The following is a 24,626-nucleotide window of genomic DNA, read 5'->3' on the forward strand; positions in this document are numbered from 1 at the left end:
GGCAGTTTGAAAGCGCTATATAAATAAAGATGACTTGACTTGACTTGAAGTTGCCACATCCATTCATTCTAGTCTGCCTCTGATGCGTAGGAAGCCACAATGAAACAGGCCGTTCCTTCTATGGATGAATTTGTATGCAGGAAAAGGCATACATATTGAATCAAACAGTTGAACTTCATGCTTGTCTAGTCTAGTGCATGGGCCATTAAGCCACTAAAACAACCCCAGGTGCTGTTCATTTTGTTTTTGCGTTTTACTTATATAGATGAATTGTATGCATGAAACTGATTTTGTGGTGGAGCTCATCTGTTTGTTTGATTTTCTGCAAGCACAGATGATAACTGAAGGAAAACACAGGACCAGTGCGTGGTTCATTTAACAACATGTTAAACGGTTTGATGAATTTTATGCTCCAAAAACATGAAACAACATGTGCATGCATGCACACCTGCATGAGTGCGAAAATAATAGAACATGTTTTGAGTCCTGTATTAGTCTCTGTTCAAGTGTGTTGTTACAGAGATGTTGTCCTTTCAAACGCGTGTCCCACACGGACCTGCTGAATATACATTTTACGCCAGTGGTCGCGTCAGCTGTCCTTGAAAGAAAGGTTAATGAGCTTTAGCCCGATCCTCTTGATTCATCTCGCTCTCCATTGTTCGGTCGACATGGGATGTATGGAAAGTTATATAACCTCCATGTTGGGCAGGGTGCTTACAACCTCACATAACTAATTGTATTCCGCCTGAGGAACCAGGTGAGCAGATGGAATTTAAAGTACCCCAGCCAGTCCCAGTTTGATTTCACTCTTCGCTAGGAGATGATTACGTTTTTCGTGAGAATTCACACATTTGTTAAATCATTTAAAATAAATAAATAAATAAAAGCCAAACTTTTCCAATTGTAAATCATTTTGCCTATGTATATCTGATTTGATAGCTTCATTGATAGGTAGATGGAGGACATATCAGGCATCTTATATGATTTATTTTCAGGACACTAATACGTTTCTCCCCACATACACACAATTTCAGTAATCATTGCAATCCCTTTATACTGTAACTAATCCTTTGTCCATCTGATCACTTATCATGACTGTTTTTTTTAATCTGCTAAACCTACATGCTTGCTGCCTGGGTGTCATTTTTGGGAGATGGTGCGTGTTCTACTGAGGACCACTAAGTGGATCAACCTGCATGTGCTCCTCTGAGAACCTGTCTTCTCGAGTGCTCCCCCGCACATGCTTGCATCGAGGATAGTTTTTGATCTGCAGACGAAGTGAGACATATATGAGCCAGTGTACGTGATAAGGGCTCACTAACACTTTTAGTGCCTTGAAGATCACTTTGGAGGAAGCAAAACTAATATGTTTTCTTGCATATTCATTATCTGAGATGAAGAAGATGGTGATCACAAAATTTCACAGTTTCTGGAGGGGGGGTGCTAGTTATAAAACAGTCTTTGACGCTATACCTTATATACTTAAATGCAATTCAAATTCAGACAGTATTAATGCAAAAATGCACCAAAATGAGTTTTAGGACGTGAGTTTCAGCTTCACATCTGAAAGAAATCCTGGCTAAAATAACATGTATGGCTTGATAACATAAGATAAGATAAGATAAAAAATAATTAGTTTAGCTGGGAAAAGCCCCTCAAAGCTGAATAATATACCTCTATATTAATTTATTTTACTTCTATGGCAAAATTTTCAAATGCAGACATCCATATTGCCCACTAATCACAAAGGTGACATTCCAAGTTGTCACCTTGCACAAAAAGATTTTAGCACTGACATTTTATTCCAAGCATTTGTTGACGATAGCAAAATGAAGAAGGGTTAGTGTTAGGATTAGAAGAGGGGTGTCAAAATTAGTGCATCAATTTTGAGTTAATTATCAACACTAATTATTTTTAACGCACGACTAATGACCGCTCCTCAGAAAGCCTGTTCTGGGGGAATTCCAGTCACAACGCAGCAGACACATTCAGATCAAAATTTTACAGTAATAAAGTTAATAGAAATGCATATATCTGTGGAGACTGGAGTCAAGTATTTTACAATTTAATTTGCACTAAATTTTAATTTTAACTAAATTTTATGAATTGTTATGGAACTAATATATCACTATTTCTATTAGTTTATCATTTTTCCCCTTTTATGTTAACAAGTGTATGAAAACTTTGGAAAAATATGTTATTGTACATTTTAGGGTACATTTAGAACAGATTTAAAATTTGCGACTAATCGTGAGTTAAATTTGAAATCATCCGATTAATTCCGTTTAAAAAATGTAATCACCTGACACCCCTAATATATAGTATTTGATTAAGCAATTTAACTCAAAAAGCCGGGAGTCAAGCTTTCCGCTACAGCGAAATTTCATCCAGTGTATTTTGGTGACACGCTGCAAGGTCAACTTCAAAATAAAAGCATAACAAACCATTGATATACATGTTATTACTGGTTGTGTTTTGCGAATGATTGTCCTGCTGGACAGCTTACCTTTGGTTTATATCATACCTGAAAAAGCTATACAGCACTGCAATTTCATCTGAAGGATGATACTGTATCTCTCACAAGGCCTATTTAGTTGTGTTGTTGCCAAACAATGTGTCATAATCTTTTCAGGATCAACGCTGGGAGCATTAGCATCGGCATTTTCAATACAAATTGGGTGTGTTATGCACGTGACATCTCTATCCAGATTATCAGTTCATGTGTCAATGAATATGGCAGCATAAAGTATAGATATATTTTTAAATTGTTTGGCAATCTGTTTTATTTTCAAAGATCAGCCCTGAATTTCAAATGTAGGTTGTTTTAATTGCTGGAATACAATAACAAATACAGTACGTGTCAAAAAAATTGAACATATCTATATGGCAAACATGAAAACTATTCTGTACCTGCTGACTCAACAGGGTGACAGGATGAACTGGTGATTATAGATAGGTTGAGCGATGTCCTGCTGAGCTGTTGTTGCAGATTCAACTAGATTTTTATGCCTTGTTTAGTCCTAGTTTGGCGAAACTCATCCTCTCCTGCCAACTCGCTCATCCGATCACAAATCTAACAGCAGGCCAGTTTTTCTGCCAATAATGGAGCATTGGTTAAAAAAAAAAAAAAAAAAAAATCTGTGAGTAGGTGAATTTGCAAATGGTGTAATGCAAATGCTGAGAGCCACTGTAATAGCAAACAGGAAATTCAATAGCCATTATCATAATGAGTCCCTTTGGCACACTGTAGCTAGGTAAAGAAAAACACAGACTGGCTGTATACGCCATTGTAATTGTACAAAAGAATATTAAAAAGCCTGTGATTGGCTGGCAACCAGTCCAGGGTGTACCCCGCCTACTGCCCAGAGCCAACTGAGATAGGCTCCTAACCCAAAGATATAAAGGAAGCGTTAAACTCGTTAAATTCTGAACTCCCCCTTCACTTCTAATGTATTCTCTGATAAGTTAACTATCTATCCTCACATTTTCTCTTATCTACATGCTTTAAGAGGAGAATGAGTGCAAACTTAATTTAAGTTCAGTTGGATAAAGTTTAAAAAAAAAATCTTGAGAGTTATTTTATGGTCAGAAGTATTAGGACACATGGCTATGACACCTCAAGGAGCTTTGCCTACCTTTTGTGCCTATGCAAATTTTGATCCAATTTTTAAATATTTTTTCAGTCAAAGTTTGGCCAAAATTCAAGAAATTGCGTTTTCCCAAAGGTTTTTGATGGGTTTTGGATCAGGGATATCAAATTCTACAATGTCCCGTATGTCGTGAACTGTCTGTGTAGTTCAGAATTAAGTGGAGAATGTTTGTTCATTTCCATCCATCCATCCATCCATCTTCTGAACCACTTGCTCCTCACAAGGGTCGCGGGGGGTGCTGGAGCCTATCCCAGCTGGCTATGGGCAGCAGGCGGGGGACACCCTGAACTGGTTGCCAGACAATCGCAGGGCACGTTTGTTCATTTGCACTTTGTATTTCATGAATAACAAAACTTAATGTAATAATCGCTACTTGCATGCTCCATATCACCTGCAGATGCCAACGCCTGCCCATCCAAGGATTTTCATTGCCATAACGGCAAGTGCATAGCACCCATATTCGTGTGTGACGGTGACGACGACTGTGGCGATGCCAGTGATGAAGAGAAGTGCTCGAATCCCACCTGCGGCCAACACGAGTTCCGCTGCAATGACTCTGAGTGCATCCCGGCATTGTGGAGCTGTGACGGCGACCCTGACTGCAAAGATAAGTCCGATGAATCTATGGAGCGCTGCAGTAGGAGGACTGAGCCCCAGAAACCACGATGCATGGTGAGCGAGTTCCAGTGTGGGAGTGGAGAGTGTGTCCGCATCAATTGGAAATGTGATGGAGATGCCGACTGCAAGGACAAATCCGATGAGACAAATTGTCGTGAGTAAACTATCGTTCATCAATTCATGCACACTCATTGGACACATCATTAGTTACACTTTTTTTTTTCCCATGTAGTTGATATGGATTAGAATTGGAGTGTATTTTTAACGTTTTATTTTGGACAAGGGAGATGAAAAATATCCATTATGTGTTTGTTTGATTGATTTATTATTCATCTCAAGCTCAAAATAATGTACAGTGACAAGACGAGGTAAGGTAGGACTCAGACGCAGGAGTAAGGGGGGCCACCAAGGCAACAGGTTTATTACCGGCCAACAGCTGTCTCCTCTCAAACTGAGAGGAGAACGGGGAATCAAAAAAGTGGAGAACAAAAAGCGCTCCACTAGGGAGGAAAAAACAGGCAAAAGGTACTGGGGACAACAAAAAGCGCTCCACTAGGGAGGAAAAAACAGGCAAAAGGTACTGGGGACAACAGAAAGCGCTCCGCTAGGGAGGAAAAAGGGCACAAGGCAAAAGGGGTAACTAAAGGCGCTCCACTGGGGAGGAAAAGGCACAAAAACAAGGCAAAAATACAAGGCAAAAATACAAGGCAAAAATACAAGGCAAAAATACAAGGCAAAAATACAAGGCAAAAATACAAGGCAAAAATACAAGGCAAAAATACAAGGCAAAAATACAAGGCACCGTGAACGAGGTCATGAGGACTGTGGGACGCTTCCATGCACTGACTGTGACACTTCGGCACTGAGTGTAGAATGCAGCTGGCTTTTATTGAGAGTCTTGATTGATGGCAGGTGTTTGTAATCATGGGCGGGGACCGGTAATAATGGAGCGGCAGGAAGGGTAAGTGACCTGGGGTGAGAGGAGAGTTAGGATTTTCAAAGCATGACAGGAAACATGGATAACAAAATAAAAGCATGGGCCGTCACGCCGGTGGCGGCGTGACATACAGTTGTGAACGTACAGGTCATTAAAATAAGTTCACCAGTAAAATTGAAACTGAAAGAAAGAAGCATTTTAGCTTATCCTCCTCTCTTTCTTATAGTTTTATTTACATATGTGTGGGGTTGGGAGGGGGTTGGCACATTTTCCGGGTACAGCTACTGGGATTGACACCCCCGTACCGGTCGAACCATAAGTTCTACGGGGAAATGAACACATCCCCGGAACCGGGTCGACTTCGACTTTTCATTGGTATCGGTGCCGGCCCTCCACGACCCTCCGGGCCGGAGATACAGGACCGCGAAATCGGCCACCCCACTTGCGGGAACTAACACGTTTTGGGAGTTGCTTGGGCATATTTAATGTATAAATACAGTCCAACCACAAGCCTTTCCTTGGCAGAAGAAAAATATTTTTGTTGTCCTCTGTACAATTTTGTTCAGAGCAATTCCTATGGGGTTGTTTTGCTGCCATGTTGTCCTTCTGCTGCTGCTGCTGTTTGTTCGTGGGTTGGAAATCTCGAGCGGCGGGAGGGGTTGAAAATTGTGAGGGTGGAGTTCGCGTTGAGCTAGTGACGTGTAAAACCGAAAAAGGTGGGGTTAGTGACGTGTAAAACCGACCTGCTAAAACAGCCCATTTGAGAGTGCTGTTTGAGCTAATGTGATACAAACGCCCATTGGAAAGGGAAACATGCGTCGTTTATCTTACAACTTGGGGACTTTGTCAGGCTGTATTAAGGCATATTTATGTGCAAACACCCCCAAAAAGTGTACATTTCATATGAGGGCAACTTTAAAAGAGTTCATTTATGTCAAACTTTTTTTTTTTAATAAAATGAAAAGCTTAGGTTCCAACACTGACCCCCACCACCCCCCACCCCCACCCCCACCCCAGGTGATGCCATGGCAGCCTTACCCAACATTTCCAATCAGATTGAATGATTAATAGTGTTCTGTCTAAACTAGTGGCTATTTGTTCAATTACAATATTACTCTTAGACGTATGCTATAATTACAAAGTCATCCATTGATGACTACAGCACTGGTTTTATCACAGCTACTCCACGGCCGATGCAAATCGTGCCGAGACTCGCAGCCCCATGCTTTGAATTTTAAATGGAATGACATGAGATGAATCTAATTGGATAATTATTAAGTGTGATATTTCTGACAATTCCAACATTGGTTTTCAATCCACGATTTCACCATCTTGAAATGAGTATGACAGTTTGTCATTCCATTCCAGTTATTGAGAGCTAAGAATGATAGTAAGGTCTTCAATTAAAACAGTTACTAATTAATTACAAAAACACAGCATTCACACAATTATCTCACTTAAAATGACTGTTGAGACTGATGAATGCATTATTTTGGTCACTACGGATCATGTTTTCCTTGGTGCTGAAATTGTAAATGATTACAGTACATGTTGTATCCTTTTAATGAATGAGTTTCAAAATGACTGAAGGCTGATCAATACTAACTTTGTCATAATGATCCAAGAATGGGTTGCCACGCAACTGTGGGATCTGTAAGAGCAGGAGACGCTGATTGCGCTTGTGTGGCTGTGTGTGTTTGTTGCATGTGCATGTGTGGGAGGTGAAGGTCCTTCATGAAGCGTAAAGCCCATCTGGTCTGCTCTTCACACCACTCGGGGACATGACAGCAGACTCGCGCTTGCAACGTGAAAGATGCACACTACACAGCCACACACACAAACACATTTTCCAAAGACTAAGGCTGACGCAGGGGCTTTGTGTGATATCTGAGTGTCATATCTAATAAATGTGGCAAACATGCCTATTGCCTGCGCTTGCTTGGTCGCTGGCATCCGTGTGGCACACTAATTACGCAATCAAAAGAGGCTTTGTACAATACATACTCGCACCATGCAGGAGCAAAGTCGAGTCATAAAACAGATTCAGTGTTTTATCTACTACTTGAAATGCCTCCTTCACTTAAAGGGCTCATTTTAAAAGGACTTTTTAAATAGCTTGTTCAAGTTTAGTTGGGTCTTTGGTGTGCCTTCCCACCCATGAAGTGTGAAATTAAACAACCAAGTAAACATTTTATTCGCTGCCCATTTCTGAAAATATGTCTGCATTTGTAAAAACAGGCATTCACAACAGTATTTATTGCCAACAAGCATTGTTACAACAAAGAAATGATCTACCAAATACAAATGTCCTTTCTTTTTGTGCTATGTTTATTTTCTGTACAGGGACAAAAGTATTGATGCACTTGTTCACTTTATTTCATAACTCAAGGATTTTGGCTCGATTCACTTGTCGACTAACATTAAATGTGAGTAGAGCGTTAATTAGTTTATTTATGTTTATAAACATTCACAAGAGTAAACAGTGACTATCCTAGTATAGGGGCAGCATATTTTACCCGTGATTGCTGATTAGCAATAAGAGACAATTTGGATTGAATACAATACTTTTTTTTGTTGATGAATGGCTGAATCCGAAGGTCAGCAACTACATGCTACAAACACTCGAAATGTGCATGCGCATCTAAGAACAAGCACGACGACGACGTTACGGCAGATTGATTGACGGGATCGGGAACCAATCGTTGAGATGATATATCTGGAAGACGCAGCGACAAAAGATCCTTGAATACACCTTTAGCAATGTAAATGTGTTGTGTGTTTTGTTCATAACTTACGAGTGATTTACAAAAAAATCACATACCTATTTTTTTAATGAAGATCTGAAAGAGAAAATCTCATAAAGCATACTTGAACTTTACTTGAACATCAGAATAGAGTGACGCTAAAGGAGTCCTGCTATGCCTATTTGGCCTGTTGGACTCCGGAGGGAACTCATGGGTATGAGCTGACCAAGCAGAAAACGCATCTTTTGCAAAAACTTGGGTGTGGGAGGAGTTTTGTGAGGCCATGGAAAACAACTTCTGGACGGCTTTGAGGAAATTTTGGTCGACCACCCGACGTCTTGGGAGGTGGAAGCATTGCACCATTAACACTGTGTACAATGGAGATAGAACACTTGGATTGAACAGTCAGGTGAGGTGGCTCGGGCATCTGATCAGGATGCCTCCTGGACGCCTCCTTGGTGAGGTATTCCAGGCACGTCTGACCAGGAGGATGCCATGGAAACGAACCAGGACACGCTGGAGATGCTATATCGCCTTGATGGCCTGGGATTTCCCTTGAAGAGCTGGACGAAGTGGCAGGGAAGGTGGAAGTCTGGACTTCACTGCTAAAGTTGCTGCCACTGTGACCCGAACTTTGATAAGTGGAAGAAAATGGATGGATGGATGGATGGATGGATGGATGGATGGATGGATGGATGTGACAAATGCACTTTTTTTCATTAATTGATTTGGGTGCATTCGAAATCCAGATGCGCTGACTCTACTCTGAGAGTGTGTGTGTTCCGAGAGGCAGGGTAGGCTTCCTTTCTTTGAATTCATGAACATGTTGTTGTAAAATTCCCACCAGCCCACAACCCGCACGTCTTACTTGTATACCTTCCATGCCGTAGCCTTATCTTCTGATGCTCTGCGTCCCAGTCAGAATGTCCAGAGCACCCGCCGTGCACCCCTTGATTGGGGCACTCTGAATAAGCAAACAGCACATTCCAACAACACTGATACAATGGGCAAATCCATTCCAAACCTGTAACAATAATCAGGGTTTCAATGATTTTATTTGTGTGTGTGTCTAAAAGCCCTTCTATCAATCAATCAATCAAACTTTATTTATATAGCACCTTTCATACATTCAAATGCAACTCAAAGTGCTGAACATCCATAATACAATAAAAAGAGAAAGTCACCCCTCCCCACCACATCCCCAAGATCATACCCACAGACACACCCAAAACACAACAGACACACGGAAACCACAACATGCAGGGGCACAGAAGTACCCTGTTAGGAAAGGCACCCAGGAGGAGTCCATCCACACTGAGAGGGCTGACGATCAATCACCACAGGGAGAAATGCCATACCAGAGACCGCCGGCCCACAGTGACCGCAGCCCGCTCCATGCAGGCTGAAGCGAGCCACAGCTCCTCGGGGCCAAGGGGCCCCTGGGACAACTGCCCACCTGCAGGAGAAGACCAGCCATCCCTCCCAGTGTGGAGGCTCCCCCATGAGGAAACACTGGAGCTAAAAACTTAACTACCAAATAAAAACATTTAAACGCTAAAATAAAACAGTTAAACACAATAAAAATAAATAAAAACTACAAAACAATATAGATTAAAATAGTTAAATAAATCAAAGGGGATAAAAAGAAAAGAGATCAATCAAATGCCAAACTAAAAATGTGAGTCTTGAGCCTCCTCTTAAAAACACCAATATTCTCTGCAGACATGATGCCCTCCGGCAGGCTATTCCATAGGTGAGGACCATAGTGGCTCAAGGCAGCTTCACCATGTGTCTTGGTTCTCACCTTAGGAACAGTTAAAAGGCCACTGCCAGAAGACCTCAGGAGCCGCGAGGGGTAATACACAAGTCAGATAAATAAGATGGGCCAAGACCATTAAGAGATTTTAAAAACTAAGAAAACTACCTTAAAATCAATCCTGAAGTGCACGGAGAGCCAATGCAGCGTTCCGGTCCCCATCAGCACACGTGCAGCTGAATTCTAGGGACAGGCATGGGAAGTTAGCATTAGCTACAAATGTGGTGATGCTGTGCATAGTGATTGTTTATCATTAATCTATGTTGTGACGTCTGTCCCTATTCAAATAAAGATAAAATGAATTGAAAGCTGCCACATGACAGATCTATGAATACGAGAAAGGTAGAATGAGGAACATGAGCAAGAGTTAATAATCTTTGGAGTTGATATAATGAGCTGAGCTGATATCTCCATTTTAGAGAGGGATAAAATAGCTTTAGCCTACAATGTCTGAACGCTGCCATTGTGGTCAATATTAGATGAAAGAGATCTCAGGCACATGCTGATCCTTTAAGGCCATTTGCACATTCTGCTGAATTCTCACTTTTTCTCCATGAAATTGGATTTTCTTTTTAATCTCGGTCAGTGAACTTGAATAACTTCACTACATATGGGTTGATTGTGAGAATGGCGTCATACAATGATATTAATTCTATAGTTATAAATGCACACTGATTTCAAGTAGTGATGGACAAATGAGGCTTCTTGAAGCACTTGCGATATTTGTTGACTCTTCTAGATGGCACTCTTGATCTGTGAATTTGTGGTACCCAGTGAGGGTAAATTCTGGATGGAATAAATTGTTCTCAAACCAGGGAATCTTATACAGTACTTTGTATTTTTACTTGTTTAAAAAAATATTCAATGTGTTACAGATTGTAACCTTCACTTGCCTGTATTATGTTCCCCAGCCCTGCTTACATGTCGACCAGATGAGTTCCAGTGTGGCGATGGCTCCTGTATCCACGGCACCAAACAGTGTAATAAAGTCCATGACTGCCCAGACTACAGTGATGAAGCTGGTTGTGTAAATGGTAAGAAGCATTTGCAGATAATAATGAAACGAACAGCGAGAAGTGAAGCATCATTTCCATAAATTCTGTAAATCATTCTTATGTACATCTGCATTAGTACAGTATATGTACGTTATTTTTGAAAATGCAATTATGTGTCTGTGTTCACAGTTACAAAGTGTGACGGGGCTCGACATTTCCGCTGTAAGAATGGAGAATGCATTGACAGCAGCAAGGTGTGTGACAACGTAAAAGACTGCAAAGACTGGTCTGATGAACCTGTGAAAGAATGTGGTAAGGTCATGTCTCCCTGTATCACACACATACAAATACTCATTTTAGTGAAAGCATCACGACATCCAGTGCATCATAACTACTGCTACTGCTTTACACATTCATTTCTAGACATCGTCAACTCCAGTACAGTTCATCGTCTAATGTGGGCGGTCACTCTCCCTGATAAGAGAGGAGCTTAATTTGATCAAGGCAAACTAAATCAGGACATTTCTCAACTGCCTTGTTATGATCAAAGACCCCGGCGCCTCTGCCCTCTAGTGCTATCTTAGACAGGAAAATGTGATCAGACTACATTGCCCATTAGGAACCACACAGATTATCCGCACACCACAGATAATTACCCCTTAGCTAGCTTCAGTCACAGATTTCACTTGACTCTCATCGCAAAGTAAACAGAATGTTGCAGTTGAGATAAAGCAAACAGGTTGTTGATATTTATTAAGGATGAGCGGCGTTCTTTTTCGGCTAATTTCATGTGCAAATTTGTGCGTGTTTTGAGTAAAAATTACAAACTGTACTTTGTGCATACATTTGTACCGTATTATTTTATGCTAGTCATGAGTGAGTTGTATATTACGACATCATACAGTCCATTTCTTCTCTCACCTCACATCTTGAGACTATGCCAAAATAAAAATGTGTCCTGAAATCATATAATTACTTCCAATACAATATTCTGGGTTACATCTGCTATTATTTACAATATAAAGGGCCTGATTTACTCAGAACCAAAATTGTGGGCACTAAATACCATGTTCACGCTATCAGATTGTGCACACGGTTGGTGGGCATATTTTATATGATCTTCTAAGATTGCAATCTTTTGGTAAGATAACAAATAGGGCATGCTAATTTGTGTGTTGACTAACTCGAGCAGACTGTGCACACTGTTGGTAACAATTTCAAGACCCCTTTATTTAAAAGCGGGATTTGTACCTTCATGTTTGTTTTTTGTTTTTTACCTTGGAACATTTGGGAGAGCACCACAAAGCGCAAAATAAACTTTAAAGCAATAGAATTGATTATATTTGAAGTTTCCGTGGAACAGAACCAACAAATGTATTACTGAGAAACAGACAATAAAATCATCACTCATATAATTTTAGAGAGGCCAGCAACCATGTGAAAGCCATGTTTTGTTTAATTTAATCATCCGCAGTTCATGGCAACTGGGTGGATTTATCTTGTGTAATATTGTGTTTAAATCTTTGGGCAGCACACCGGGGAAAGGCCAAACACCAATTATCACTATGCACTGAAATGACCATTGGAAATATAGTGTTGACATGTTTGTGCCATAACTCGAGCTGGCGACTAGCTTTAAGTTAGACCTTAGGTCATTCAGAAGCTCCAAAACCCTAACTTTAAACTTGATTGCCGAAACTCCTATGTCAAAATTTGGTAAATTTCTTATTTTTTCTCACAAATATGTGGCTTTTGGAACATTATTAACCAATATAAAATCTTAAAATTGCTTGCTCTTTTTGATGATGCAATGCTAATTAGAACAAATGTTTTTGGGGTCTCCTAAAAAGTGTAGTACAAGGATTCCGTCTGACACCAGCGATCTATTCATCAAATACATTATTCAATGGGGTGGCATGGGAGAGCGGTCTGGCACTGCTCCTTTGTGAATTTCACACTTGTAAACAACTGTGATGCCAAACTGACATCAGTAGATAGCATCACTTGAGATTTTACATCACACCTGATTTTGAGTAGACAGGAGAGGAAATGTTTACTTGAGTGCAAACGTTCTCACAGCCACCTTTGATTTTGCCTACGTTACATTGCCTGCCTCTCAGACATGTTATTCAAAGATTCAAAATCAGTCAACTGCAATTCATCTCACTTGTGATAAGTAACATTGTGGGTGCTAATTTAATCTATTTTCATGCAGTCCTACCACAGCATACAAATTGAACTCTGTGTAGTGCACTCTACTGTGGTGCATTTGGCAGACACAATTCGGGGCGTGCTGGCGATAAGATCAGCTTCCACATCTGTTTGCATGAGCAATCAATTTTGCGCCCGTTTTTGCAATTGCAAACCTTGAGCAAATCTGGCACAAAAAGTGATGAAATGCTGCTTTTCGGTGTGCCTTATAGTGCAGAAAATACGGTATGTATGTATGTATGTATGTATGTATTTTAGTTATTTACCTTTTTGATATTTTTTTCTCAATTTTTAAACTTTATAGCAGTACATTTCAGGAATGGGATTTGCAACTCAGACTCGTGTCGCTATTTTTTGAGACTTGCAACTCGACTTGCTCTCATTTTCGTTCCTTCCTCTGTGTGCGCATGCGGCTAATGTGCCTGCTTGAGAATTGTCTCTCTTTCTCCTTTCTTTTCTATGCGCCCGACCAACGTCCAATGATAATGACGTAGAGTAGACAAATGTTGTTTTGTTTTTGTTATTTTTGTTCTTTTTTTTAGCTTTTAAAGACTTTATTCAGCGAGTCTGACTCATGGCCAGAGACTTGATTCTTGACTTGTACTTGGAACCGAAAGACTTGGCTTGGACTTGTGGGTCAAAGACTTGCAAATTGACTTGAACTTGACCTTCGAGACTTGTACCTATCTCTGGTACATTTTGACATGCAATATAACAAGGAGGTCTCAAAGTACCACAACATGTGCATAATATTTTTGCTTGTTTTTAATATATCTCGTCATATTGCTGTACTGTAATATCCTATAAAATTCTAGCACATTCAAATATCTACAAATCTTAATTTTCTCATTTCTATTTCTGTTGGTGCAGCCTCTCCCAGCCCAAGTGTCTCTCTGCAGTACCTGTAGCCTTGAAGCTTAAATCTTTAATGTAAACCGGTAATGAAGCGCCAGCTTTAGCTTTCTGAAGTGATCTCTCCACACTCCCAGGGGGCAGAAAGACAAGGGGATAAACGCTGACTTTAAAACTGATACAATAGAGAAAGGGGATGCAGAGGAGGAAGGCGGTAAGAATTAAATGGGAGGATGAAGAGGAGCACATGGAGAGAGCAGAATGTGTAAAATTTATGGGCGAGTACTTCATGCATGTGTCTCAATTTCATTTTGAAGGAGTTATTGGATCAAGGCGTGGATCACGAACATGAACACAAATACCTAGCCTGGTTAGCCACACCCACTTTCTTAAAAGACAGAACGAGGGTCTGGAAGGCTTCCATTGACCACTGTTGTCCCGGTTCAAAACGAACCGTGTGATCAAATTGGTTTATTTGCTGTGGCATATTCTTCATGAGCAACGTCAATCTTCAGCAGTGCAAACATTTCAAAATGGCGCATCAGAGAGACGATAGTGTGTTTCCTTGAACACTAAACTCAGTTGAAAGAAGAATGACGCTTACTCGCTGTCACGAGAAGTGAAGCTAATGGCGGCCATTTTATGTTGCCACTCACTCACGCCACATAATTTGAATACATTCATTTCTCCATGGAGTTTTCACGTTAGTTTCTGTCTATGATGCAAATGCCACCAATAATGCTGGGAGAATTAAGCGCTACATGCACATTTCATCGGGAAGAATGTGATTACGTGTCGATTATATATATATATATATATATATATATATATATATATATATATATATATGTATATATATATATATATATATATATATATATATATACATATATATATTTTATTATTTTTTTGCCAAATACAAAACAACACTTGATTAAAATACATCGGAAATCCCAACGCTTCCACTCCTCACTGATTGGTTCCTTCGTTTGCCCCACCTTAGAAATGTGCTTGATGGTGACTGTGTCCAGACTCACTCACTGGTACAGCAATGAGTCTGGTTTCCAGGATAATAAATACCCACATAAAATAAATAAAAAGCTCTCCATGGTTTCTGTCCTCCAAAACAATGCTAGACGATCTACAAGTATACACACAAATACATGTGACAAACACACACAAGTGGAATGGCTGTTGTTTTATTCATCATTCCTTTTGTGTCAATTATATCTGACAAATTCCTTTGACTATTATCTGTGCAGGCCTGAATGAGTGCTCAGACAACAATGGTGGCTGCTCCCACATATGCAGGGACCAGAGGATCGGCTTTACGTGCGACTGCCCTTCTGGGTTCAAACTTCTGGACAAAAAGACTTGTGGCGGTAAAGAAACAAAAACAATTTACGGGCTTTTTTCACAATCTGTCACATTCATGCTGCTTGCTTGCTTTATTGGAACATACAGCATTTTACATGAATTAAATCTTACCTTGGACACCCTGGCGATGTAATTTTTTGTTATGAAATATTAGGTGTTTTGCTGGTTACCTTTCTAATGTAGAAGTAAAACGCCCGGTTCAGTAAAACTCCCAATGTGATTGCCACGCCCCCGACGAGCCGACTGCAGTCGGCTGTTGTAGCTCTGCGTTTGAGCGCTCCTTTGAATGGCCACGCAACTTGACGCAAGCCAATTCTTCAATAAACATTTGAAACTAAATGGCTCCATGCCGCAAGAAACCCATGGAGGAGGGGAGGAGAGTGAAGAAGAGAGGAAAGAAGGAGGAAAAAGAAGAACGTGAGCAGGTCTCGAACCGGGGACTTGCTGCTTATAGAGCGAGTACACTAACCACTATCCTATTCGTTAAAGTTGGATTCAAGGATTTTCTCGAAAAGTGGAAGCCAAACATCTGTCACGCATACAAAAACTGCACATGGGAAAGACCATCCTACCAGCTCTCCTGTCTCCTGTTCGCCCGGGGGAAACGCCTCTCAAATGTTGCTAACGTGCGAGCTCATCTTCATCATCATCTTCATCAGTCTGCAGCCAGCCTCGCTTCATACGGATGTCCTCTTGCGGCTCTCAGCTATTTTCAAAGTATGCTGTCAGCTCGGTGGAGCTACAACGATGAACAGCAGAATCCGAAGCTCAGCGTCTACATGCTACAAACACTCGAAGTGCTCATGCGCAGCTAGGAACGAGCACACACGGCGTTACGCAGATTGATTGATAGGATTGAGAAACAATCATTAAGATGATCCACCCGGAAGACGTAGCAACAAAAAAAAAAAAAAATCCTTGAATCCACCATTAAGTTAGGTTCAGCAAGTGTTAGCCAGAACCTGATGGCGTATATTTCGGAGGCAACTGGGACCGGGCACAGTTTGGTTAGAATAATGTGAGTGCGGGCCGGAGGGGGAGAGGGGAAGGGGGCCCTAGTGTGAGTGCGCCTTAAAATGCACACTCCAAAATGTGAATTTCGCTCTGTTCTCTTTTTTTCTGTCTGCAGACATAGATGAATGTGAGAACCCAGATGCCTGCAGTCAGATCTGCATAAACTACAAAGGGGATTACAAGTGTGAATGCTATGAAGGTTTCGAGATGGATCCTGCCTCCAAGACCTGCAAAGCTGTGGGTCAGTCATTCATCACACATATTGAATGGAAGTTCATGAGCAGAATACACACATGAATGGTCACACGTACAAACGCAATCACATTGAAGCCTGGGCTTTTACAGATGGCATTTACCCTTCCGGCAATCTTGACTACTGCTCGCTTATATCCTTCGCTGTTATCTCTCTGTGGGATCCCCTGGAAAGAGAGTGTTGCTTTGTATGCAGGCCATCCTCAGCAGTCTGTGCAGAGATAAATATTTGCCTTTTTTTTAATACTGTCCTTACAAATGAAAGGTTTTCAGCCAGCAGCCAGGCTCTCCCTGGGGTGTGAAGCGTAGGATGTTGGTGGAGGCCAATGCCTGTTTGCTAAAGGGCACAGGCTGGGTTTGTCACCTCTATTGGCCTGGGTAAACACTCTTTGCACACTGTAATTAAAGAGGAGTGTGATTCCTGAAGTAACAACGACATTGTTGCCTTCTTACTGCGACTAACACTAACTGAGCTTTTTTTTTTTTTTTCAACCCCACATTTGCAACAAAAGAAAATTTGGAAATAAAGAGTGAACTGATGTTTTTCACACAGTACATGCATTGATGACAGAATTCAGGCGTACTCAGGATACTGTTGCACCAACTGTTCTTTTGGTAGGTTCGATGTTTTTATAGCAATAGAACACAATATTCTGTGGGCCTTGCAAAATCAGTCAAAATCCAGTAAAACAGCCGGGAACTAATGGGGTTGCTTCAGTGAAAACGACTGGGAGTGAATGAGTTAAGGACGCTAAGAAATTGAATTAGTCTGTTAATTAGTCTGTCACTGTATGATTGGCACAAGTCTCCAGTGTTAGCAACTAGCCACTAAAGGAAAGGGAGCTTAAACATTGACAGCGTTCGGCAACCCGAACTGCAGCTTCTTTCGAGAACATGTATTGTCAAACTCAGACAGAAAAAAGTATGTCAATGTATTAACCGTTAATAATTACAATTATATGAACAATGTAGGCTTTCTATGAATCTATAAAAGCGGGCATGCATTAAGAAGAATAATCGGTGTGAAATCATTTTTGTTTTTTGTTTTGTTTTTTTTACAATCAATCAATCTGTCAATCAACTAGTGATTTCTGTTTACAATACCTAATCATCTACTATCGGCTTCCATCAATGAATCAAAATAAAGATTAAACCTGCTGTTTTATATGTATCTAATTCTTATATTTACTATCAAAAAATAGGAGTCCCCTTTAAACAGGCATTAAACAAAACATTTAACAAGAAATACTCAGTCATTGGACAAACTAATGTTCACAAAAGCAACGCCTTTTTGTCAATTTCTTTTCCAGTTCAGGGGGTGTATTTCACAAAGCAGGTTTAGTGAGAATCCTGAGTAAAGAAACCCTGAAAAGTGGGAAGCTCATTTCAGAAAGGGAGGTAACTGAAACCAGAGGATAAGAGGGAACTGCCTGTTTCATGAAAAGAGGTCATTTAAGGTCTCGCTCAGTTTCCGTACTAAACATGGTCCATGAACCTAACCTGGTCGGTTATCACAATGAACCTCAGGTTTTTCCTCGTACCCGCCTCCTTTCAGCCACACACAACAATTCATTTCCTCATTCATTCAGTGTACTGTGGCGACTTTTTGTATAAATACGCCTGTAGTTTATAGCGTAAAGTCCACTTTTGCCACGAACATGGCATGTCATTTTGACAATGAACCTATTGATGAAGGTGCCGCAATATTGCGCAGGGATTTAAATATTCTTCACGAGAATGTTATCAGACCGCGTAAATATGCTTGCATTTCCGCACAGTTACCTGATTGAGCGGTAATGTTTCACATCACAGTCCGTCATCTACATGCACAACTTAATCCGTGGAGGTGAAATCACTTTGCAATTGTACTTAATTACAATCAATGGTACAATAAGTAATCAAATAACTAGGCTTCCAAACGTTTACTATTCAAATAAATTATATACGGCCAAATCTTTTGCTGTCTTAAGATTTTTGCACAGTCCTGGATATCGCTAGTGTTGGGCCGAAACCTTGTACAGTACCTCCAAAATAGTCATTTTTCAGGAGACCTGCAAAACATCATGTTTGTTGAACTATTAACATTGCATCATCAGAGAGAGAAAGCCAATTGCAACTCTAAAGATTGGTCAATAATTTCTAAAAATAACACCCAGATGAGTACACTGGTGAATGGTAAATGGACCAATAGAAAAATAGGAAATTTTTCAAATTATGACTTATGAGGTTTCGAATGTTTTGTTCTAAAGTGTTTAAAAATGTTCTTTTTTAAATCAAAATTATTCTAATTAGTATCTTTATAATATTTGTTGAAATTACCACAAATAAAACAATTTTAAAGTTATATAGCTGTCAATTATTATTCAAATGCTTTTTCTGTATGTTGAAAGTTTTTGTTAATGGTAACGTTTCGGTGCCAGTATCAATATATTGTATGCAAGTTTCATATCAATCTCAAAAATTTAGTATCTTGACCATACTAATTCAGGATGTGTCTCCAGTATGTGGGCTCAAAACATTCCTCTTCTCCAAATTGCTTTGACATTGTTGTGGCTGAGGTCATTGTAGTTTAGCGTGTGATTTATATTAACGGAGCCCGGCACTCAAGAATGGTGCCCTTACACTGACTAACCTCTTCATCAATAGTGCAGCCCCTTTGGCCTTGGTAGGCTTTTTGTTGGTAAACATCTATCTTCTTTTGCGCTCCACATAGGCATCCACATTCTGGCAATGTTTGCGATGACCTCTTAATCTTATTCTGGGATTGGATTCTTTAACTAGTTTAGTTACAAATTCAACTTTGTGCAAAGAGAAACCAATTGTGTTAGCGCTGATTAAGGTGGCCATGGGTCAAAGGCTAAGTCATTACTGAATGAAGTGCTGTGGTAATGAAAAAGCTTAACAGCAAAAGCAATCTCTCGCTCTTGTTTTAAGAGGCATACAAACAACATTGATTGCCAAATGTCTGTGAAGTATGAGGCACAATAATGGTCCTTCTAAGATATCGGGGAGAAATGACATATACTAGTTCACGAAATTCTACACTACTGTCTCTTGAAGCTGATGCTGTCCTAACCAAAACTTGTTGCATAAACTGATGAAACCTACTATCAGATGAGGGACAAAACTTCTAACACAAACAGAAGAGGCCAATTCATTCCCAGAGAATGAAATGACCTGGATGAATGAGGAATATTCACAAGTATCTCTAAAAGCTTTGGCGTTCACCAGTCCAAGTTAAAACAGTTTGTCAGTAAAAGGAGAAAATAGTGTTGCTCATCTCCCTGGAAGTGGTCGTCTTGTAAAGATGACAGCAAGATCGCAATGTTTATGTAAGCGTTAATTCGTTATAGATATGAGAACTCACATATGATAACAGTAAGATTTTGTCCCTGCTCGCAAAGCAGACATCAGTCAGCATAGAGGATGCAAACTAGGAATATGAATATTAACATCTTGATCAGTTGCTCATGCATTTTATTCATTGAGAAATAAAGGAAATTGACAGTAAAAGGCACTCTGAGCAACAAAAAAAGTAATAAGAAAGAAAAAAGAAAACAAAGACAAATGAAAAAAAACTATTGTCAGTCTGTGTTATGTGGTGATGGATGAATTCCTGCCCATAGACTGTATGTACTTTGTACAACTTTACAGTAGTTGAAATTAGTGTTGTTCCGATACCGTTTTTTGGTCCCCGATACCGATTCCAATACCCAGTTTTGCAGTATCGGCCGATGCCGATACCGTACCGATACCTATGTTTTTTTTTTTTGGGGGGGGGGGGTTCTCAACATGAAAACGCTGCCCTGCCTTTGGTTCAGAGCATTCAAGGGCCAATAGGATATCTTGGCTCGGCAGGCAATGAACATGTCACACATCAGTGAATGTCGTGCACAGCAAGGCACAAGATGCTGCATCAAAAAGTCCTACATTAGTGTTGGAAATAATGGTATCGGCTAGTGTTGTTCCGATACCGTTTTTTGGCCCCCGATACTGATTCCGATACCCAGCTTTGCAGTATCGGATGCTACCGAGACCATACCGATACCTAAGGTTTTTTTTCCTCAAAATGAAAAAGCTGTCCTGTCATTGGTTCAGAGCATTCAAGGGCCAATAGGATATAATAGATCGGCATGCAGTGAGCATGTCACATATCAGTGAATGGAGTGCACGAGCAAGACACAAGATGCTCCATCCAAAGTCCTATATTAGCATTGGAATTAATGGTAATGCCATGTTACTTGTGAGTAGTCAACGATACCGATACCACTGTTTGAAAGCAGTATCTGCGCCTCTGCCGATACCAGTATCAGTATCGGAACAACATTAGTATCAGCATGTTACTTGTTAATACTTGCCGATACCAATACCACTGTTTTAATGCAGTATCTGGGCCTCTCCCGATACGAGTATCGGTATCGGAACAATACTAGTTTAAATATAAGAATATGTCTTCGTGTTTAACATTCAATTAAAACATTTCTGCAGGTGGAATTTCTTCTTACACTGCATCTTTGTTGTGTGACAAGATGCATGCCATTGCACAAATGAATGGAAACTTTTTTTTTTTTTACTTTCGCAAAAAGCATAAAGCTTTCAGTTAGGACTGAACGTAATCATGATCAGCATTTTGCTTGAGCTAATGAGGCTGTTGTTTTAGTCCTTAAAAGTAATACCAGTTTTTCAATTATGTTTAGTACATTACATGCTCATTAAAGGGCAGCATCCCCAGCTCTGCAGATGAGCTTTAGTACTGTTAAGCTGTTACACAGGCAAATCTAATCAAAAGTAATGTCTCTGTGACAGTTACCCATTTGAGTTTTTTTTTTTTTTTAAGATAAATTCATTGATAAGAAGCAGAACAGTAGACTCGTCGTTAACACATCTCCCTCACAGTTGAGAGCCTGAGCTTCTCTTTTTGATCAGATCAGATTAGTGTTGGTCCAAGTGTATGCTGGTTGTAAATGAAGCCCTGCATCCATTTTTGTTTTTTGCACCTGTATCACTTTCTGTAAAGAATGGCAGGATTTCATTTTTGACACAAGCAGGGCATGCTGTCAAAATAATACATAGGAAGTTTAAAAACTCAGCATAGACCAGATTTTCCCCCCCCTTTTTCTCTCCCATGTGCCTTGTTTTCACTCTCTCATCTACTCAGAGCTCCAGGCAGAACCACAATGCCAAGAGCAATCTGTGGCACAGTATTGACAGTTTGAGTGCACACTTTCCAAAAAGTGGTTTCAAATAAGTGGTCATGAATATCCTAACATCCACAAGTTTTTACTTGTAACTTTTCATTTTTAATTTCATCTGCCTGAGCGGAAATACAATGACACTTTCAAACTTGAGTCACTGATAAGGAATTCCAAGAGTTCTACAGGCCATGGATGTGAATGCTAATTTGGCTATATGTGCTCTGCGATTGGCTGGTAATCAATCCAGTTGAATAGAGGAAAGTCAGGACAGCGACCGCCAGGCAGGTGTCATCTTTGTGGGTTTTTAAGCGGGGGAAATGGTGCGTCCACACATTTTGTGTATGATGAGCGGAACAGCCTATGGCCACACAATAAATAATTTTGCCTAACATCCACTTGCAAAAACTGACCAAGGCAACTTGTAGGTTTATACAATGTAGCCCGTATCCCACTGAGGCGCAAACATTTGCGACGCTAACGATAGATTGATTTGATAGTTTACTGACCAAACCCAGAAAACAGCCGTTAGCCGTGATTGGTTGATAAATTACTTATAGACAGAATATCTTCTTCTTGTTGCTGAAAATGGGTCTCAATGAGTCAAGTATCCCTTAAACTCAGACGTTAGGTGAGTTTATAAATATTGGTAAGATTAAAATATTTTCTCCATTGGTGGTCATCTGGTTTCCATGTCAGCCAGTTCTAAATGTGTCATTGCAACCTAAAGAGAAAACACATTGGCTTGCATACTCTCAAGTATTAGTAACAATCTAAATCTGAATTGGTATGAATCCTCCAATACTACTGCAATTAGACACACAGGGGCCTATTCACTAAAGGTTTGCGTCGCCTTTGCACCGCGCTAACCGGCAAAAATGGAGCATTTAGGGAGCACCAAATTCACTAAACACGTGCAGATGGAGAAATCCGTCACTAAGTGCTCTGCCGAACAGATTGCGTCACGGTGCGCCGGTGTTATTTGCGTGTATGTAAATGAGGTAATTTGCATACATTTGACGCAAAATATGCCCACCCCAATGCAAATGAGACTCATTGATATGCAGCGTCTAATTCACTAACGCCAGCGCAAATAGCAACACCGCGTTTGTGTGACGCAAATAACGTTTTTGGAAAGCATGTATTAACCTGACGCACCTCGATCTCCGGCAGTGCATGCCATTTGCTGCACAACATGCGCGGCTGATCAAGCAGAGAGGAGAGAAAGAGAGAGAGAAAGAGAGAGCGAGGGGGAAATATTTCCGTGTTAGTTTAAGACACATCGCGTAACCCGGGCTGATCGGCAATAGCGGGGAGGCATTTTACGATCATTTTTACATGCCAGATGCATACTGTACGGCCACGGCAACCTCTGAAAATATATTTTTGAAGCACGATCGCACCAATAATTTGTACTTTATGAATGAATGACGTCGTTGTCGTCCTCTCTGCTCTGTACAGCTTAATGGCGCTCTAAACGCTTACTCTCGGTCCAACCTCGCTTTCTGGTAATGTCATCTTTCTCACAACTGTTACTATAACAACCATGTTCTTGGCGCAAATCCATTGCCATGTGTGGTAAATCAGGTGCAAATTTGCTCCAAGCTGTCCGTTTTGTGGCGTGTTTGCGCCGGTATATGATTAGAGCAATATCCTTAGTGAATAGGTGGGTAACTGGGTGCAGACTGCGGGTGCAGTTGTGGTTCAATATTTCGTGCTATTACTGGACGCAGCGCATTCTTAGTGAATATGCCCCAATGAGTATACATGGTTTATGTCAGCCAGGTGTGTTGAAAATATGCATATCAGTTACATAATGACACACAGTCAGACTTTCTCATTTGCAATTTTTCAATTCTATTTCACTCCTATGGACAAGTGCCAATATCAGGTATTGTATTGAGCCGATACCACACCTTATTTCAAGCTGCCATCTTGTGGCTATTTTACGATCAGGAACAAGAAATTTGAATTAAGAAGAATAGAGAGTTGCCTTGAATTGTATGCCGTTTTAAGGATGACTTGACTTGACTTGACTTGACTTGACAAATGCTATATTGGGGTAGATAGGGTTTACTTTTAAAATTATCTGTCTTTTTTTTTTTTTTGTGGGGGGGGCTGATTGTATGAATCAAAAGTACAAGTGGTTACTGTACTTGGTAACGGTGATTACTCAAGAGTTTAGTAGTCGTACTGGTATCGGTCGGAAAAAAGTCACTAAAATACGTAGTACACATTTTATTGTAAGTTATCTTTTCAGTCAATGCATTGCTAAATGCATGCTACATTTTATTTGAATCCTCCTCACAAAAGAACAGTATTGAGGCTTTAAGCATGGGAGCGTCATTGGCATCTAATGTAGCTCACGATTTTCTGTTGATATTCAGGACCCATTTGTCTCTTAGTTGTAACATGTATCGTATTGAAGAGTAACACTCACCAGCTGAATCACTAGGTACGCTTACACAATCTAATAAGAGCTGTGTTTCGACTCTTGACCTTGCACATTGCATGGAAATTATTCTTGGCTTGAATCCTGCTGAGCTTTACGCTGCTGACCAAAATCCCCCAGGTAACTAATGTGCTCGTGGCCAACACATGATGTATGAACTAGAGGAGAGCAACTCAGGAGCCCACTTTTTACACACTAAAAATAGAACACGGTTATGTTATGTTGGCTTTTATCTCCCAACTCAATGTATTTCGGTACATGAATATGAAACTCTCACTTAATATATATATTTTCATAACGTCTGTGCTTTAATTAACATTATATATACATATATATATATATATATATATATATATATATATATATATATATATATATATATATATATATATATATATATATATATATATATATATATATATATATATGTATTTACTCAAGCACATTGTAATTGCATTAATAATTAAGTGTGTAGCTTTTGGTGGTGCCAAAAGCCTCAAGCAAAAAATAAATCTT

The 24,626-nt window shown here is 40.1% G+C and overlaps 1 protein-coding gene across 3 annotated transcripts in view; it reads left to right on the forward strand.

Annotated features, from left to right (window-relative positions):
- lrp8 (low density lipoprotein receptor-related protein 8, apolipoprotein e receptor) overlaps positions 1-24,626 on the forward strand; it is a 204,416-nt gene that overhangs the window by 127,975 nt on the left and 51,815 nt on the right. For all 3 annotated transcript variants that reach the window (XM_077533259.1, XM_077533261.1, XM_077533258.1), the window contains exons 5-9: positions 4,048-4,422; positions 10,677-10,799; positions 10,950-11,072; positions 15,086-15,205; positions 16,330-16,455. In XM_077533259.1, coding sequence (XP_077389385.1) covers positions 4,048-4,422; positions 10,677-10,799; positions 10,950-11,072; positions 15,086-15,205; positions 16,330-16,455 — 867 coding nt within the window. The remainder of the gene's footprint in view (positions 1-4,047; positions 4,423-10,676; positions 10,800-10,949; positions 11,073-15,085; positions 15,206-16,329; positions 16,456-24,626) is intronic.

The sequence above is a fragment of the Festucalex cinctus genome, chromosome 10, assembly GCF_051991245.1.
Source record: "Festucalex cinctus isolate MCC-2025b chromosome 10, RoL_Fcin_1.0, whole genome shotgun sequence".
NCBI classification, from domain to species: Eukaryota; Metazoa; Chordata; class Actinopteri; order Syngnathiformes; family Syngnathidae; genus Festucalex; species Festucalex cinctus.